General features: G+C 42.1%; 1 protein-coding gene across 2 annotated transcripts; it reads right to left on the reverse strand.

The window, feature by feature from the left end:
* Positions 1-314: 314 nt before the first annotated feature.
* On the reverse strand, positions 315-17596 carry snx6 (sorting nexin 6). Of its 2 annotated transcripts, none has more exons than XM_084045809.1 (14): positions 17576-17596; positions 17322-17369; positions 16310-16414; positions 13980-14090; positions 10163-10284; positions 8999-9122; positions 8245-8340; positions 7390-7495; positions 6762-6837; positions 6486-6525; positions 5663-5749; positions 4602-4761; positions 3670-3755; positions 315-3148 (listed from the first exon to the last, which is right to left on the reverse strand). In XM_084045809.1, exons 1-14 carry the CDS (start codon positions 17579-17581, stop codon positions 3095-3097), a joined length of 1221 nt encoding a protein of 406 aa, XP_083901935.1. In that variant the 5' UTR covers positions 17582-17596; the 3' UTR covers positions 315-3094. The 2 variants fall into 2 exon arrangements, with proteins under 2 accessions (XP_083901935.1, XP_083901934.1); XM_084045808.1 differs by having other exon boundaries at positions 17322-17372; positions 17576-17585.
* Between the last annotated feature and the right edge of the window lie 2166 nt (positions 17597-19762).

The following is a 19762-nucleotide window of genomic DNA, read 5'->3' on the forward strand; positions in this document are numbered from 1 at the left end:
GGTATTCTTAATATTTTTGAATAGTGCTTAAGATCATAGTAGTGAGCTCTTGAAATCAATTGATATCAAGAGCTTGAATGGCACCTGCAGTTAAAAGAAGAGCCACTAGATGGCAGAAGAGTACAGTATAACAATAGCTTGAGGAGTTTCCTCTCTGCAAAATGATTGAATTGCCTTCTTCCAATATAAATAACGTGCTTTAAAATCTAAATCTGATTGAATAGTTTTCTTCCAATCTAAACAATGTGCTTTATTCGGGAGACTCATGTTATAAGTGACATATACACAATAGTTAGAAGTCAGTTCTCAGACAATTGAACATTTATAAGAAAGTGTTTTTATTGAGCTTTAATATGAACAGATTATACCATTTTGCTCTCCTGTGTCTCAGCATCACATATCCATTGCTAAAATGCTAAATGTCTAAAACAAAACAACTTAAAAAATGTGTTTTGACGAACGGATTTAATTAAGACCCACAGAAGATAAAATGTGTTGATTTTCGTTTCTAAGGGTAGACAACATGAAGTGAATTTCATAACAATGTATTTATTATTTCTGTCATTTAATTTCTCATGACCGCTTCTTTCAGCGTGTTTCCAATTAATGGAAGCTTTGGTCACATAAAACATTCAACTACACTGAAAAAACAGTTTTTCTGTTGTGAATCCATCTGTGTGATTTGATTTCTCTGTATCTAATGAGGCATTCATAACCTTCACCAACAGGCCACAGACGTTAACTAATGGCTCTCTTCGACTACGAAGGGTAAACCAAGAACCTTCCTGAAACCTCACAGAACCTGTGAAATTCTGTGACATTTTATTGTTTACATTTCCATTAGAACCAGAACTACCTTTATCCTTATGGCATTAAAAAAAAAAAAAAAAAAATCTCACAATGTGTCGCGTCACAATGCATCGTGAGCTTTTGGATTTACCATTTTTGCTATTAAAAAAAAGTTTTTAAAGGATTGAAAGTACACGTTCTGGGTAGGGTTGGGGTCCTTTAGGATTTTAATGATTCCGGTTGACTTAACAATTCCCTCTGGTCCGATTCCCTTAAACGATTCCAATAGGGGATTCCAAATGGACCCTTGCAGGTCTTTAACTCTGAGAGTGTACAAATGGAACCAAATGGACCCTTACAGGTCTGTAACTCTGAGAGTGTACAAATGGAACCAAATGGACCCGTAATTTGTACACTGTCAGAGTTATGGTGGTCCTTGAAATGAACGTTTAAGGACAAGCGGTATTGTAAATGTATAGCAGACGTGAAGTACACATACCAGCTCTGACAGTGTGATAAAATGTGACGGAACCGATTTGGGTTCCTAAATGTTGGATTTGGTTCTGGATTCCAACCCTAGTTCTGGGTTCCCAGAACTCCGGCTTATAGCACCACCACCTCCTGACCAAAATGTAGCCGAAAAGAACCATAATAGGCCACAGACATTCATACCCGACAGGCCAGACGTTCACCTTCATAACCAACAACAGGCCACAGATGTTATAAACTAACGGGCCACACAGACTTTCATAACCGACAGGCCAACCTGCGTTAATAACTAACGAGACGGAGATGTTAAGGCCGACAGACGGATTCACATGAAATTACAGAGAAGAAGAAAGAAAAAGAAAAGAGGATATTACTTTGTGAGATGATGATGAAGATGATGAAGATTAAACGGGTCATTAGTAACTGGGACAGATAACTGCTGTCAATCAGCTGCACTCAACACGGTAACAAAGCAGCACTGAAACGTTTACTGAAACTCAACACCCTCCCAGATTCACAGCAAAAGAGAACTGATCTTACTGTGTGTGTGTGTGTGTGTGTGTGTGTGTGTGTGTGTGTGTGTGTGTGTGTGTTCTAGAGAGCCCGATGTAGAGTCCTAGACCACTGTTAATAAATGTTTTGACCCATATTTGATGCACAAGTAAATAGTAAATATACATAAAATACACACATGAACTGAACTTTATTTTCATTAAACCACCTAAGCCCTAGTCAAAACCTCTCCAAACAATAGCCGATCTATAAATCTTTAGCTTGTAGATGGGCTATTTTGGAAAACTTTTCTAAATAGGGACGGCAGGCCGAAAGTGGTTAAAAATGTGGCTACATAATTGTTGACACCGATGTCGTCAACAAAGTCAAATAATGGCCGATATTTCACTCTGGCTCTTATGTGGGCGTGCGTGGGCATGTGTGTGCGGTCGTGTGCGGGCGTGTGTGTGTTGTGCGCGCATTACATTACAGTTCAGTTCTGTGGAACGTGTCTTGACTCTCAATCAAAAACAACCAGGATTAATTGTGTTCTGGAACAGAAATCGGGGGATGAGTTCCACAGACAGCTGAACTGAGGTCAGCTCAGGAACACGTCACTGGTTGACGTTCAGACGTACAACTGAACCCAGACCAGCTACAGTACAGTCCCAGTACAGAAACTAATTGGACCTGGTTGAAGGCGACTCTAATTCATGTGACGAAAACCCTCTTTAGTGACCGACTCCGAGGTCGCCCCTGGATCACCCCGAAGGTCACGCCAGGGTGACAGAAATGCAAGGGTGACCCTGGGAGTGAGGGTCCCCAAGGATGGGAGTGAGGCTCCCAAGGATGGGAGTGAGGGTCCCCAAGGATGGGAGCCATAAACGTGTCAAAAGTGTTATTCGTCTTCCATGTTTAAATTGTGTAGAGAAAGTGGTTCTCAGAGTGGGGTCCAGGGACCATCTAGGTTGCTTGAGGGGGTTCCAATGGACCCTTACAGGTCTGTATGAGAGAGTGTGTACTAATGTTACAAATGTTGTACACACAGAGTTATGGGGGCACCACTGTGAGAACCACTGGTGCAGAGAGGTGGAGGGGAGGGGTAGGGAGGGAAAGAGAGAGAGAGAAAGAGAGAGAGAGGGTGGGGAGAATTCCCTCTGATGACAAAACACTTCGTCCCAGAATGTATTCTTCTTCTGCTGTTCATCGAACTTCCTGGCGTCCGTCCGTCCGTCCATCCGTCCGTCCGGAGACAGACAGACAGACAGACGGACGGAGGGATGCTGGGAGAGAAGCCGTCTGTCTGCTTGGAAGAGACAGACAGTTAACTGTCTCCTTTCAAAACGCCAAGGCAACTCTGCAACAACTGAAGATTCCCCTGGACACACAGAATTCATTTATATTAGTTTTAGTTCAATTATTCATTTATTTTAATTTCCTAAGACACCCTGGGCAATGCTCCAAGTGTCCTCTTCAACACCCCCTAGCACTCACCTCTTCAGACTACACCTCACCCCCTAGCACTCACCTCTTCAGCCTCCACATCAGATCCTAGCTCTCACCTCTTCAGACTCCACCTCACCCCCTAGCACTCCTCATTGCTTGTGTCACTACACGTATTCTATTTAGATAGATGTTAGTTATACAACACAGATGTTGGTTACGTGTTCACATGTTTTTGCGTGACCCAAATGTTGTTCAGACAGATGCTAGGTTTGATGTTTTCCTGGCATCAGTACCAGTACAGTTTCTGTACTGGTTTCTTGAAAAATGACATTGTTTCCTTTGCACTCTACTGATGTCTGTTGCTGGTTGACTACTGTTCATGTTGATAAGAGCGTCTGCAAGGGTCTAAATTCTTACTGTAAGTAGTGCAGTGTGTAGAACAGTGTTGTGTACCTTGGCGTGTTTCAGTTCTAACTCTGCCAGCTCCACCAGATTCTTTCTGAAAGCTGCCACTCGCCTCGTCTTGAAGTCGATGAGTTCTGAGAAGAACAAAAACACAGACATTTTTATTTAAAGAGGATGGAAGTGATATTTTCTTCTTAACACATCGCGTGCCAGTCGCGTAGATCTACGCCAAACGATTTAAAGCCGCAGTGTGCCAGTCGCGTAGATCTACGCGACTCGCATTTCCCATGTTAAATCGAAAAAGTGCACATTCCGGAATTTTTTTCGACCCATTTCCGGTTCCGGGGCCGACCGGAAACGGAATAAAACTGGTTCCGGTTTTTTCGCTCGCATCCGTTTCCTGTCTGGGCGTCAGCTTAGAATCGATTTATCTCCCTTGTGGGTTTCCTCACCACATTGTCCTGTCTAACGTTCTCGTCTGTAACTTCAAAATGGCGGCACGGATCGGCTCGGATTTTTTTGTTGTTGTTTTTCACGGATCCCGTGTTTGTGTCGAACCAAATGAACGCGGATTTTAAACGGATTTAGCGGGGGCTATGACGACATGAAAAAAACAAAAAAACAACAAAAAGAGCTTGGCACTGGTAGGTACATTATGAGATTAACCTCTGGCGTCCAATGTGTTAAAATAAGGGATAAATAGTTCTATATTCTGATAGCAATCGTTGGAGTGTTTGTTCAATAACTCTCTCCAGCTCTTTAACAAAAATAGGTCAGGATACCAATTTTATCCAATCAGGAGAGATGATACAGGATAAACCAGTGAAATAGGAAGTGATGAAACTAAGAAAATGAGCGGACAAAGTTTGAATTATAACACTATACAGTTGAAGCTGATAAATGTGCTCTCTCTGATACGATGACCAATCAACACAGACGTGCGGAAACAAACAGACAGACAGACAGACAGACAGACAGACCTTGCTTGGCAGACTCTGAGATCTTTTCAAACTTGTGGCAGCAGATCTGCTGACTGTTTTCAGCCTGAAGGACGTCTTTATTCTTGGCTCTGGCTTTATCTAGGGCCTTGTTGGCGTTCTCATAGTCCACTAACGCACGGCCACGCCTGTATAACAGGTCCTGAGAACACAGACAACAGAGACAGATAAACAAGCAGTTGAAGCATCACATCTTGGGGGGGCGACACGAGAGCCTAGTGGCACATGAGCTCTGATGCCCGACAGCAAGTCTCTGGTTTCAATCACATCCTGACTATGTGTGGCTGTGGCTCTCTCTCTCCTGTCTCTCTGAATGTCAAATAAAGGCTACAAAAAGCAGTTAAAGCATCAAGTCTTTGGTGAAACTTCACAATCTTCTTGTCTTATCTTCATGAGTCCCTGTGATCGTTATTATATGATCATTGTAAACAATAGACTTCACACCAAGGTGAGTGTAAATGTGCAGTAAAGCGAAAGGTCTGACAACTGTATAATACATAGAAAATGTAATTTCTTTCTTTCTTTTTTGACCTTTATTTAAACAGGTGAAAATCCGGTGAAAATTGAGATACAAATAAGATCTCTTTTACAAGAGAGACCCCATCATTAAGATCGTCTGACTGGAGACAGGACACATGTAGGACAGCTGAGACACAGACAGTGTATGAGAGACAGACAATAGGGGAGAGACAGTAGGAGGACAGCTGAGAGACAGACAGTGTAGGAGAGACAGACAGTAGGACAGCTGAGAGGGAGACAGTGTAGGAGACAAGACAGTAGGACAGCTGAGAGGGAGACAGTGTAGGAGACAGACATTAGGACAGCTGAGAGACAGAGTGTAGGAGAGACAGACAGTAGGACAGCTGAGCGAGAGACAGTGTAGGAGAGACAGACAGTAGGACAGCTGAGAGGGAGACAGTGTAAGAGAGACAGCCAGTATGGGAGACAGCTGAGAGGAAAACAGTGTAAGACAGACAGACACAGACAGACAGACAGACAGACAGTAGGACGTGAGAGACAGTGTAGGAGACAGACAACGTTACCTTAGCAGCTTGTGACTCTCTGAGGTAATACTTCAGTAAGTCAGCCAGCTTCAAGTCCTCATCTGCTGCGACCCGTGCCTCAATCTTCTACACACACACACACACACACACACACACACACACACACCTCTTAAGCTCAATGAAATAACCACTTAATCATTATACCATTAAAGTCATACCACCCATGACCAAAAAAGGATATTAATTTTGTATTTTAAAACAGAGCCCGAGCGTTTAACCAAATCAGTGGTTCTCAAATGGGGTATGTCTACCCCCTAGGGGTATGCGGAGATACTACCTACAGCATGTACATGGAGTGGAAGTGGACAATGGAAGAATGTATTTTGCTGTTCTGTTTAATGATAAAACAATTTAAAAAAAAACTTGAATAGCACAGTTGTTATTGAATAAAAAGCAGTACGTATTTGAACATTATTTGAACATCAAAACTGGTCCTAATGAAATGTTACGGCTACAGTTTAAAATAAAGGAGGCAATAATTGCATCTCTTTCACTCCATTTCTTACTTGTAATGTTAAACCTATCAAAAGGTGGGTTATCCTTCATTCATACCATCATATGCTAGCTATGGTTTTCTAAGCAAAATGTTAAGGGGAAAACTTTCAGAAATCAGGCAAAGGGGATACTGAAGCCAACAAAGCATAAGAACCACTGAACTAGATAACCAGTTATCAACAGTATCGTGCAAAAGCAGCGATGCCTTGTGAGCTTGTAAAGCTGCTATTTTTGCTATTGGTAAAGTAAAGAAAAAAAAACGTTGGAAAGGTTTTGATAATACTACTAATTCACAACTAATACGTACCCTTGTTTTTTCAAACAGCTCTGACACCTTCAGAAAAAACCTGAAAAATACACACGATTCAGTCAGAGACTTCTATTGTAAAGGAAGAAGATTCATATAATAATAAATATAAAACTTGATTAGGGATTTTTTTCTCAATGCTCAGAGAAGGGGTGCAACAATAATCTAACTTATCACTTGAATTGATTATAAAACATTACAAACGAGCTTAGCTCAGCAGGAGAAATGTTGCATTTAGTACACGTCAGTATTGTCTCAGTAGTATGTAGTACATACTTGCAGACGTCAGTATTGTCTTGAGTTCCTAAGCTGTACAGCGTGGAAGCGATTCTATTGATGTCATCTGCAGCATCTGAAACAAAGACCACATTCAGTCACATCATTATAATTATCACCATCATAATCGTCATCAGATTTCACTTCTTTTCCCAGAATCAGTGTGAAGTCTCAATACAATCAGCTTACATGCAGAGTGCAGACATGTGTCAGGCTGTCAGCTAACATTTATGTCCTAGCCAGGATTCAAACCTGTGTAGGAGCGCCAACATTTCTCCTGCTGAAAGATTCGCTTGGGCTTTGAGTTTCAGGCAATACCTCTTGTCAACCGGTAAGTGTCCTACCCCAGGGTCTATATTATGTCTCAATATATAGGTATATACAGGTATTTTACATTTCAAAACTTGCAGCTCTACAAGCTTATTATCGCTGCTTTTGCGCAAGACTATCATACAACAAAGTATAAAATGGGGCATAAATATATGAATTAATACAACAAAGACCAAGATCAAATATATAACGTCGAATGTCTGTCGTCCTTGATAAAAATGCAGTGACAAATGAACGGTGACCAGTCCATTGACTTCAAGAGAAATGGAGGGCGGAAGAGAGAGATGGAGAGACTTACTTTTATGAGATCTGATCATTTTATCAGATTTAGCGGAGGCGTCTTTGACTCTGTTGTGATACTCCAACAGGAAGGTCTTCTCGTGTTCGAAGAAGTCATCTACATCCTGAAAACACACACACACACACACACACACACACACACACACACACACACACACACACACACACACACACACACACACACACACACACACACACACACACACACACACACACACACACACACACACACACACACACACAGTTTTCATTGAGTCATTCTGGGCCATTACTGAGGTTTAACCACATGAACGGCCCATGTGGACAATTGTCCCTTTTCTGGGGCAAACGTTCTGTGATGCCCATTTTGGTTTGGTTGTACTGTTATTCATTCCATCTGGAAAGGTGGAATGAATAACAGGAATACAAATAAACCTTGGGCCAGGAAAACAACTAAACCTTCATTATAAAACATCCCTATTTTAAAGTCATTCAGCCCTTCATCACACTATCTTTTAATAAGCACAAATTCAACCATAATGACAGACATGTGAAAACAACAGATAAACTTCGGCCACTGGCATCAGTGAATGTCATCTTATTTGCCGATACAATGGCAGTCAACGAGGTGGGTATCGGCCGACACCCAAGCATCCCCATTGGGGTAGATCGGCTATTTGTTTTAAAGATATTTAATGTAGAGCATAGTATATAGCCCTCTGGATAATTGGAATGGATCATTTTTATCAATGTTTTTTTATCATACCATTGCATGGACAGCATCAGGGGGGGTAAGAGATAAAGAAAACTACTTCTTTCACATGTCAACACCATCTAAGATCTTGGATATTATATATTCAAATAAATGTGTTACCTTCACTCCAGCCACCATAACTCCATCTGCTGACTTGACCACGTTCTTGAAGAAATCCTCCAACTTCTCTTTCTTGTTTTTCCCTCGAACGCTCAGCTGAGAACACGTCAAAAACATGTTAATAACATTAACACAACAACTGGGGGACTCTGGTCAACGGAGTATTTTGTGGTCAAGTGGTTAACACATTGACCGCCAAGACCGTAGTCCTACGGGCCGTTAAATCCAACCGTTAACCGCCGTACCCGTAGTCCTACGGGGCGGGTGTTTTCCCATGTTAAATCGAACAGGTGCAGATTCCGGATTTTTTTTGGACCGGAAACGAAATAATACTGTTTCCGTTTTTTGTCCCGCCTCCGTTTCCTGTCTAGCGATCAACTTTGGAAGCGGTTATCTCGGCTTGTTGTTTTGCTCTCCGCATCCCCCACTGTAACGTTTTGCCCTCGTTCTTCAAAATGGAGGCACCGATCGCGTCGCGGTCTTCGGTGTTTTGTAATGTCGGATCCCGTGTTTGTGTCGAACCAAATGAACGCGGATTTTAAACGGATTTAGCGGGGGCTATGGCGGAATCAAAAAAACAAAAAAAGCTTGGCAGTGGTAAGTGCATTTTGAGATTAGACCTTGGCGGTAGATGTGTTAATAACAAGTGTTATACGTCTAGCAGGGTTGCTTCAGGATAGTGTGGTAGAATTTAAACACAGAGCACCAATGAATTATAGTGTTCAGTGTGTAAGACATTCATATTTGTACTCACATCCTGATTGTATTCCAGGAACACGTGGAAGTTGAGGTCCTTCCTGAGGACCGGATGAGCAGCGACACGACACAGAAACACCTCATGCATCGCTACTGTCTTCTTAAAGATAGCCAAGTACTCTCTGAAAAACACACACACACACACACACACACACACACACACACACACACACACACACACACACACACACACACACACACACACACACACACACACACACACACACACACACACACACACACACACACACACACACACACACACACAGACAAGAGTAAGTTACAGTATATTTAACATTTGTTTGTCTATTGTTCTATGAAATCAGTACACATTTCACAGTTTTAAAGCTAAAAACTATCAAAAACATTATCCCACAATTCTTTTTATAACTTTTTCACCCAGTGCCAATTGCCCAAGCTGTAATCCTGGGCACTACTCTCACGGGAGAACATGCAAACTCCACACAGAAAAGCCCTTTCGCCAACCCTTCCTAGGGTATGGGCACTGATGATGCGGAGGAGAGAACACACCCCGAGCGCCCACAGCGTCCCCGGCGGGAATCAAACCCAGGACCTTCTAGCTGTGAGGCTAAAGCACAACCAACTGCGCCACCATGCCTCGTTTTTTTTAAATACTATTTGCTGTAGGAAGTTTAGGAAGAACCAATATGTGCACACACAGGTCATCCATGTTGCTACTACTGCAGATTAAAAACATGGCAGGCTAGTAAGCAACACAGCTGCTGCAGTTAATCAAATGAATAATAATGGGTGTGTGCGATTATAGGCCATGGAGGTAACAATGTGCAGCAGCATAGACAGTATTATTGACACATCTAAATTTAACACAACCACCATTATTAATTTGATTAGCTGCAGCTGCGTTGCTGACATCACGGTGTACTATAAGGTCAGCCCGCCATGTTTATACCCTGCTGTCCTTTTTAACCTGAACTGGAAAACAAATTGTAAAGTCAGGCTAGGTTTTCATCACCCTTTAAGTTTGTCTCTGTTTGCTGTAATGTGTTGGTGATGTGAAGGGGGAGAAACAGTGTCATTCCTGTTTGTTAATCAGTAGTATAACACAATGTTGCTTTAATGTCACATGCAGGCTCTCAGTGCCGTGCTCGATGGTACTTCAAGGGACTGAAAAATTACTCACGCCTCCAGTTCCTGTTTCATCTTGGTAAACTCCTCCTTGGTCATCGACCCCTCCCCCTCCCCCAGTTTCTGCAGTTTCTCTCTGGAAGCATCAAAGTCAGGCCTGGGAGGGGCAGGCGGGATCTGAACACAACAGAACACAACACATTCATTAGGACTAGCATTATCTGAAAACAACAACACACTAAATGCTCATCATTAACATTATTGCGCTCGGGTGGTGCAGTGGTAAAGTCCCTGGCCACCACCAGGTTGTGGGCTCGAAATCCACCGTGGTGCATCCGGCTTTGTCGGGCATCTATGCAAACACAATTGGCCCGTGTTCGGGGGAGGGATGCCGGGCGGGGAGGGTGATATCGGTCATTGCACGTACTCCTACGGGCTGGGGGGGGCACATGTCAGCGGGGAGTGTTGGGCAGGAGGAGTAGGACGAAGGCCTTATGTCCTCCTGGTGGGGGCTCCTCACTGACAGGTGAGTCAGTAGGGTGCAACAGCAGTGACAACACAGCAGTGTGTGTGGGGAGGAATTAATTGGAATAATAATAGACTCAATTCTGGAGAAAAAGGGGGTACAAAATAATTTGACTACTCTAAATTTAGAAGAAGAAAAAAACAATGTTTAATCAAGTAGTACACACTCTGGATACTCTATGGAGAAATGATATAGGGAATTTGGAGCCTGATTTTGATAGGGACACAGTTTGGTCTAATATATTGCTGTCTTCTAGGAATCCAGATCATCAACAGATTCATTTAAATTTTGTTCACCGTACATATTTGACTCCCCGTAGATTATGTGCTATGAGGTTTATAAATAGCCCCAACTGCACATTTTGTAATCCAAATGTTATTGGTACCTTTTTTCACATGGTTTGGGAATGTCCAAATGTTTCCTCTTTTTGGAGTATGGTTGCTGCTAAATTGTCATTACTTTTGGGAGCTAATATTACACCTTCTCCATCGGTATTTATATTAAATGATGTGTCCCGGCTACAACTGAACTGCACACATAAGCGCATTTTCTTTGCTGGCTTAACAGCTGCAAAGAAAATGGTAGCTACAAGGTGGAAACCTCCTCATACTCTAACTTTTCGCCAATGGGCTTTAACTTTTTTAGATATTGTTTATTTAGAACTGTCAACGGCAAGGTTGCATGGAGCAAGTGAGAAGAACATTGATATGTGGTCTAACGTTGCAGATAAGATTAAAGACTTGGTTTAAGTGTTGTATAACAGTGTTATGACCTTGCACAGGTATAGGCATGGTGTTTGATCCTTACATTTTGAGACATTGTTGGTCCGGGGAGGGGTGGGTGGGTTTATTTTTATTTTTATTATTATTGTTTCTGTTTTAAGTTGTTTGTATCTTGTTTTTGTTGTTGAAAAATGTATTCATGTAAAAACGTGATTGTACTTTTGATATAATAAAAACAATTGATAACAAAAAAAGTAGTACACACTCTGCTATTGTGGAACATTTTGGAATCCTTTTGAAGATTTTTGCCTATAATGAATGACATGCTCAAAATAGGGACACACGGTTGAAAGTGGTTAAAAATTGTGATGTCTGCGGCTGCATAATTGCTGATACCGAATACCGATGTCATCAGAAAACTCAAATGAAATAATAGAAGATATATCGGCCAGTATATCTATATAATATATAAATATATAAGTAGTATCGGTTGGGCTCTAGTTGTATAAGGCAGTGGTTGGCAACCTTTTCAGGCCGTGACCCCCACAAAATAATATTTGAACTGGGGACCCCCCACCCTGACAAGCACTTGGAATTGTAGCACTTGAGGCATTACATTAAGGGTGCGTTTGGAAAAACAGCACTGAGCACACTGGCCAATACAAACTAATAGGCGAGTGCACTCCGGTGAGCAATTTTCGAACGCACCCTTAGTTCGACTCGGTTCCACAGATAAATATTTGTGAGCTTGTAGATCGGCTATTTTCACAATATTTGGCTCTTTCTTCATTATTTGACAATTTGGCCAATGTTTGACCAGCTTTGACCAGTTACCAGGGGGGACACTTCCGACACATTGCTGAGGGCTGGAATCGTACCTGAGACCTCCGGCTTTCTAGGCGGGGTCTCTAACCATTCAGCTATGGCTACCCATAGCTTACAAAATGCAAACAGAAGGAGTAGACCAGAACTTCATCGGATCTACTTTACATTCTGTACACCATCATATGCCAAAGTAAACATGACAACAGGCCCACACTGAAATTTGCATATGACAGTCATTTTGAGTCTGCCAAGCGATGATGATTCAGCCACGGCCTATTAGCAGTTGAGGAGTTTGTCACCTGATGTGACAAAACTTTCTTGGAGCTAAACACATTCAAAACAAATAGTATGATTATAGATTTTAAAACTTACAAGATTAAAAAAATTATAATCAGGCTGTGGAACATGTAGTAGCGCTGTAAGTATCTTGGGACAGTCGTAGACTAAACTGACCTTCAAGCAGAACTGTGATGCAGTGTCTAAGAAAAGACAACGGCACTTGAAAAATTCTTCTACGTCTTAGAAAACTGTCCCGTGTTCACACTGACAAAAACACGATGACCCTCTTTTATCAGGCTTTTATTGAATCCAACCTTGTCTTGTTCCCTTGTGACATGGTATGGTATTCTGTGTCTGGAGAACAAACATTCTCTCTAAACCATAATTGTCAAGTGTTTAAGTAAGCTTATAGGAGAGTCTCAACTCAACCCATCAGTTCTACACTCCTCACATCACAGCTGCAAACATCCTATACGGGCTCCAGAAGGTGCTTTTTGGTAAAATAAACAATACACCGGTAGACATTATTTTGTACCTGCAGCCATTGCACTATGAGACAGCAATAGCACAAGACAATACACCTCACCTAGTCACGGCACTTAAAGCTCAGAGTGTGTGAGTGAATATGTGTGTGTAAAAGCACTTGTCATGACCTTCTTCTTAGTATGTTTTAATGTATTTGGTTTGTTTTAATATCTGCAATCTGTATAGGTTGTGATGTCTTGCTTGTTTTAACTGGATTGCTGCATTTCCCTTCTGCAAAACAAATGTACCCTCGGGAACAAATGAAGAACCTTGAACCTTAAACACAGCAGCACATAATACACTTTAACTAGCAATACAACTTGAACCATCAACCACTCATTAACTCTGTGCTGTTTAAGAATAGTGTGCGGCTGCGGTACTAACAGTCACCAAATGTACAGTCAAGCTATCACAATCACTAACTACTACAAACATTTAGTTATTATAGTCACTAACTAGTACAATCCTTATCTATCATAATCGCAAAGTAGTACAATCTTTATCTATCATAGTGGTGACACTAGTCATTTTTTAGCATGACAACATGAATCTGCAGCCTTCTTTATCTGTCCTTGCCGGAAATAGCAGATCTACATGCTCAAAAACGAGGTGCAGTGCAACACTATGTGTGTTTTCTCATGCCAATAAAGCCCATTGAATTGAATTGTGAGCTTGTAGAATGGTGTGTGACACTTCACACAACAAGGTATAAATTTGACTTAAATTAGGCTTAAATAAATTAGGCACCAACTCAGAATTAACAAATAAAAGCAATTCCAGTCCTGTTAAGAATCTATTGTTCTCTCTTCTTTCCACCAAATAACAGAAAAAGATTGATTGTAGGATCGATAAGGACTCGATATATAAGGTGATCGATATCAATATAAAACGTACGATTGCCATCTTCTATTAGGTGTACATACATTATAAAGCAGGGGTCTTCAATGTTTTTCAGCCATAAAAGGTAGTATTTAGTAGTAAAGTCAGGTACTTACGATGTAGCCAGCATAGTCTTCATTCTCTATGAAGGAGTCGTGTAGCCAGATGAACTCTTCATGTTGACGAACAACAGAGAACTCATTCTGCTTAAAGTTAGGAAGAGTGCTCTGTAATGACCACACACACACACACACACACACACACACACACACACACACACACACACACACACACACACACACACACACACACACACACACACACACACACACACACACACACACACACACACACACACACACACACACACACACACACACACACACACACGAGAAGATTTGTCATCATTTGGCAAAACTTGTCAATATTTTTCAAAAATAGCTGATCCACAAGCTCCTGTTCTGAGCATGCAGTCTAGCTGTTTTAGAATAGCTGTAAAATAAAGTTTTGCTGTGGATCCCCTGGAAACCCCTCAACAGACCCCACTTGTGAACCAGTGGTCTATAGATCTATCCACACACAATTATATACACATCCCTAGAACCTCACCTCCTGCATCAGTGAAATATCAACATGAATGCAAACCAACTAAAACTAAATGAAAATTCCCCAGGACATCTAGCTGCCCGGGTTAAACCACAGTAACCAGCCTTGGAGTTATACTTCTAAAAGTTTTATCCCACGATTTTTGTAACCTATTTTTTCACCCAGTGCCAATTGCCTTAGCTGCTATCCTGAGCGCTACTCTCCCTCTGCCAGCCTGGGGAGAGCTGAGGTACTGAGGGAACTGAGCTCATGCCTCCTTCAATGCATGAGGAGTGAGCAGGCTGCTGTTTATCACCTGACAGGGGGGAGTTTTCAGGACGTAGCGCGTGGAAGGAACACGTTATTCCAACCAGTTCCGTTCCCCACCATCAGCCCCGGCTGACCAGGGGGAGGCAGTATAGAGACCAGGATTACTGCATGTTTTTAGTGAGGGTACCCACCCTAGGGGACACGGGGAGAACATGCAAACTCCACACAGAAAGGCCCTTTCGCCAACCCCACCTAGGGTATGGGCACTGATGACGCGGAGGAGAGAACACACCCCTAGCGTCCACAGCATCCCCTGCGACAGCGCTACCGAGCCTGCCACCGTGCCCGACCCTTGGAGTCATACTTGACTCAGATCTAAATTTTACACCTCACATCAATAAAATAAACAAAATAGCATTTTTCCCCATCTCATAAACATAGTAAAAGTACAACCCTTCCTGTCACAATCAGATGCAGAAGAAATAACCCACGCCTTCATCACCAGTCACTACTGTAATGCTCTGCTCACAGCACTCCCAAAACAGGCCACAGACAGAATTTATACAAAACTCTGCTGCAAGATTATTAACCAAAACAAAAAAATACACCAGTCCTGTCCACTCTTCATTGGCTCCCAGTCCCCCATACAATAGATTTCAAGAAGGTTCTGCTCATGGTTTATAAAGCACCCAAATGGTCTAGGCCATACATAACATGACAGATTTCTTATTGCCATACACTCTACTAGAGCACTGAGATCCTCCACAGCAGGTATACCTAATACAAGTCAGTCAAATAAGAAAATAGGAGAGGCAACATTTTCCATGTATGCACCAAAACTATGGAACATACTCCCCTGGGGAAGTCAGAGGCCGACTCCACCGAAATCTTTAAACAAAAGCTAAAGACATCTTCTCATCTCTTTAGGTTAGCCTTCTCCTAGCACTTTATATCGTCCTCCACACTCTATCAATAAGATATTTCTTGTCTATGGATTTAAGAAAATTGAATGATATTTCTGGTGTCTTTCTTTTTTTCTTCTTATTCAGTTCTTCTTATATCATTTCAAATTCTATGCCCGTCCTTTTACGCCCACGCTTTGTGCCTATGTTATGGTTTTTAGCTGGTGTAATTGATATGTATACTTTTTCATGTCTGACTTCTCTCTTTTTTGGGGAAGTTATCTGAACACTGTTCTGCCTGTGAAGCACTTTGAACTGCAGCCACTATGAAAGGTGCTACACAAATTGCATAAAAGTGTACTGTTATTACCTATAGGCAGTGGTGATTTTAGCTTTGGTGGTACGTTATTTTAATGACGTCACGCCTCTTAATACCTACACAACAGGATTTAGCAGGTCACACAATGGACCATTGATATGCATCTAGGCTCGTTCCTACGTTAATTCACGCTGGGGACACTCTGCAGTCGGCAGCTTTTGTAAACTTTGGGTTGTTTTCGATCGATGCATGTGCGTGCATGTGCTCCAGAAAAAAAAACCTGTGTGTGTGTGTGTGGTGCCGTGTGCAATGAGCAATGCAACACTGTCCATAGGCCTATCCATCTGTCTACAGATCTACTGAGTCTTACCTTGGTGTGAACTGTGAACTTGACTTTGTCCCTCTCGCTCAGAGCGTCAGAGATGTCAACCTGGAGGGTTGCATCTGTCTGGAGGTCTACGTTCACTGGCCGTGGCTGGAGAACACACACACACACACACACAAAATCAGCCATCTCAATACGAACGCCAATATTGTGTGGTTCTTGTATGCATGTGCATGTTTGTTCATAACACAAGACACACTGACACGCAGAGATAAGACGAACCAATAAACCAATTACACTCCCCTTTTTAAATTATGCTCTCTCTCTCTGTGTGTGTGTGTGTGTGTGTGTGTGTGTGTGTGTGTGTGTGTGTGTGTGTGTGTGTGTGTGTGTGTGTGTGTGTGTGTAAACATGCGAGTGACAGCTAGGCATGTGACACACTGCTGAATGGTCGGTCAGCCAGCAGATCTGTGTTGTCTGGTGTTTCCTTCACGTTTGACTAGCAAGTCACACACTTTGTATGTTCAATAGAATAATCATAATCACAATCATCATCATCATCATGTCCGGATGAGAATACAGAATGTTTTGCTTTGTCAGCTAACGGTCCAGTATCACAGCTCCTGTCCAGCGGCCTTCTTCCGACATGTTTAATGTTTAAACCAGGGGTCCGGGACCCCTAGGGGGTCCTCAGAGATACTATAGGGGGTCCGCCAAATCTTTGTGTGAGAGGATTTTTTGTTTTACATTAACCACTTGAACCCTAGCATCCCTATTCTGAGGGGAACATTAGCCAAAAATAGCAGATCTACAAGCTCACAACGCTGCGAGGCGTTGTGAGCTTGTAGATCGGCTATTTAAGAGCTGTAGGCAAAATAGGTGTAGAGGGAAAAGAGAGCAGACCACGTAAACAAAACGTTTTGAATCTGAAACAATGTTACAATATAGAGGGGTCCCTGCTTCATCTCTCTCTCAGCTAGGGGGTCCTTGGCCTGAAAACGTTGAAGACCCCTAGATATAATACATTAATAATAATAATAATAATAGAATAACTTACTCCTCTGTCCTCCTCGGAGAGGAAGTCAGGGCCGTCATCCAGCCCTTCCTGCTGGATGTAAACACAAACACAAACACACACACATTAACAGAGGAGCGGCGCGCCGAGCACAGAGATGGACACACACCTTCTGGAGGAACAGAGAGAACAGAGAGAGGGAGAGAGACGAGAGAGAGATGGATAGATAAATAGATAGGTAGATAGATAGAGAAATACAGAGAGAGAGAGAGAGAGGTGAAGGGAGCAACACTCACCATCATGGCTGCTGACGGGTGGAGCAGGCACCAGCGGAAGTCACGTGAGGACGTCGTATGACGTCACGCGGGAGGTGACTATCAGTGGTGGAATAAGTGAAGTATTCTGATTTCTTTCTTTTTTTCCTTCTTTTTTTTTTACTTAAATAAAAGTAGATTCAAATATACTCAGTTAGTAAAAGGTCCTGTAAGTTTTGGCATCAAGTTATATATTGTTTTGTTTTGTACATAGATTGATTTGTGCTAGCTCCAATCGGAACCTCACCCTCCGCTGTATAGCTCCGAGATGAGGTTCCATATCGTTCTCTGCCGTTCGGCTGAAAAATGTCCGCACATTTGCCACTTTACATGTTTCTTACCCCTTTCTGCACATCGTATCCAAAAAGTAAAGGTATTCTGAAATGATCACAGATGTTTGAAATTTTAACTCACCATAAAATCTAACAAACGAGTTGAAAAAAGCACTTTATTCGCCTCTCTCCTCCGCCGGTTACATGTTTTTAAGACATTGCGCAAGAGTTGCGCCCATAGAGATAACATTACTGATTCCCCTACTGGTCAAATGTTGAATTGCATCTTCTAATGCATAATATTATTGAACCGGCTGAGGAGAGAGGCGAATAAAGTGCTTTTTTCAACTCGTTTGTTAGATTTTATGGTGAGTTAAAATTTCAAACATCTGTGATCATTTCAGAATACTTTCACTTTTTGGATCGGATGTGCAGAAAGGGGTAAGAAACATGTAAAGTGGCAAATGTGCGGACATTTTTCAGCCGAACGGCAGAGAACGATATAGGACCTCATCTCGGAGCTACATAGCGGAGGGAGAGGTACTATATGGGGCTAGATTTGTGCTTGTATTCAGCTTTTTAGTATGTAATATTTAATTTCAGATAGTCAACTTTCTGTTCCTTTTTCAGTTATTTTGTAATCATCTAGTATCACATGGGCAACATAAGGTCCGGGGGCCAGACCCGGCCCTTTGATCATCTCAATCTGGCCTGTGAAGTCCTCAAAGTAACTCTAAATTCTAAATGGCAGTATTATGTTAATAGTTTTGAGGGAAATTAGATCATCCCAACTCCAATTAATAGTAATTAATGTTCACCATTTCAGTAAATAAGTGCATTCCATATTCCATACAGTATGTAGGCTACTGAAATGTTAAATGTTTATAATGTAGTGAAACAGTCTGCCTTGAGTCCATATTTATAACATATTAATGCAATATGTTTAATCAGTAACAGATCCCTTAACAGACGACGTCACACTGATACGAACCAGTATGCAGCTATGCGCGCAACCAGTATGCGCGCAATGAAACCCGTTCTATCAGGTCTCGCTGGGACGCGCCTCACTAGCCAACACACAAGAGGGGGGTTGGGGTGTGCTGAAACCAGCGCACCCCAAAACAACAGGTTGGGAATTGATTGCATGAAACAATCACCTGTGCGTCCAGTCTCAATGTCAGTAAACACATAATTGGTCTATATGGAGTGGTGCATATCATATCAACTAACTAACCAATCATTTAAAAGTTGATATGGCATTGAGGTTGATTGTTAGAAGTGATCTTTTCTTTGTAACCTCAGTTCACCAGAGTGATACAGTACAGGTACAGCTGTTAAAAACAATAATATATATATTTTTTTTAAGTCAGCGGTTGGAGGACGCCAGGGTGTGTCCACACACCGCCAGTGGGCCTATGTGTGCCCTCACCTCTGGGGCCTCTGGGGGAATACAAGAAGACTCACCCCAAGACAAACTCACCTCAACTGAAAAAGGAATACTCACCCCGGGGGTAGGAACACTCACCCCGGGGGGTGGGTAAACTCACCCCAGGACCTGAGAAAACTCACCCCGGAACACTCACCCCGGGGGTAGGAAAACTCACCCCAGAAAAACTCAATGGTGTAAAGTACAGTGAGTTTTTGTTTTGTGGGTGGGTTTAACCTTTCCCCTCTACACCAAGTCTGTATGTTTAAAAAAGGCACATCTACCGGCTTGTGAGCTTTCCTTTTTCACAGAATGCTTTCATAATGAGACACGTTTAATCCATACTGGATTAAATTCTGTCTTTGAAGGTATAGAATTACCAAATTATGTTGTTCAATGATATTTTTGTGTTTAAAATATTGTCATCATTGTCCATGTAGACAGGAGGCAAGATTATATTGATTTCAGCAG

This window comes from Gymnoscopelus microlampas (genome assembly GCF_963454915.1).
Source record: "Gymnoscopelus microlampas genome assembly, chromosome: 20".
In the NCBI taxonomy this organism is placed as follows: Eukaryota; Metazoa; Chordata; class Actinopteri; order Myctophiformes; family Myctophidae; genus Gymnoscopelus; species Gymnoscopelus microlampas.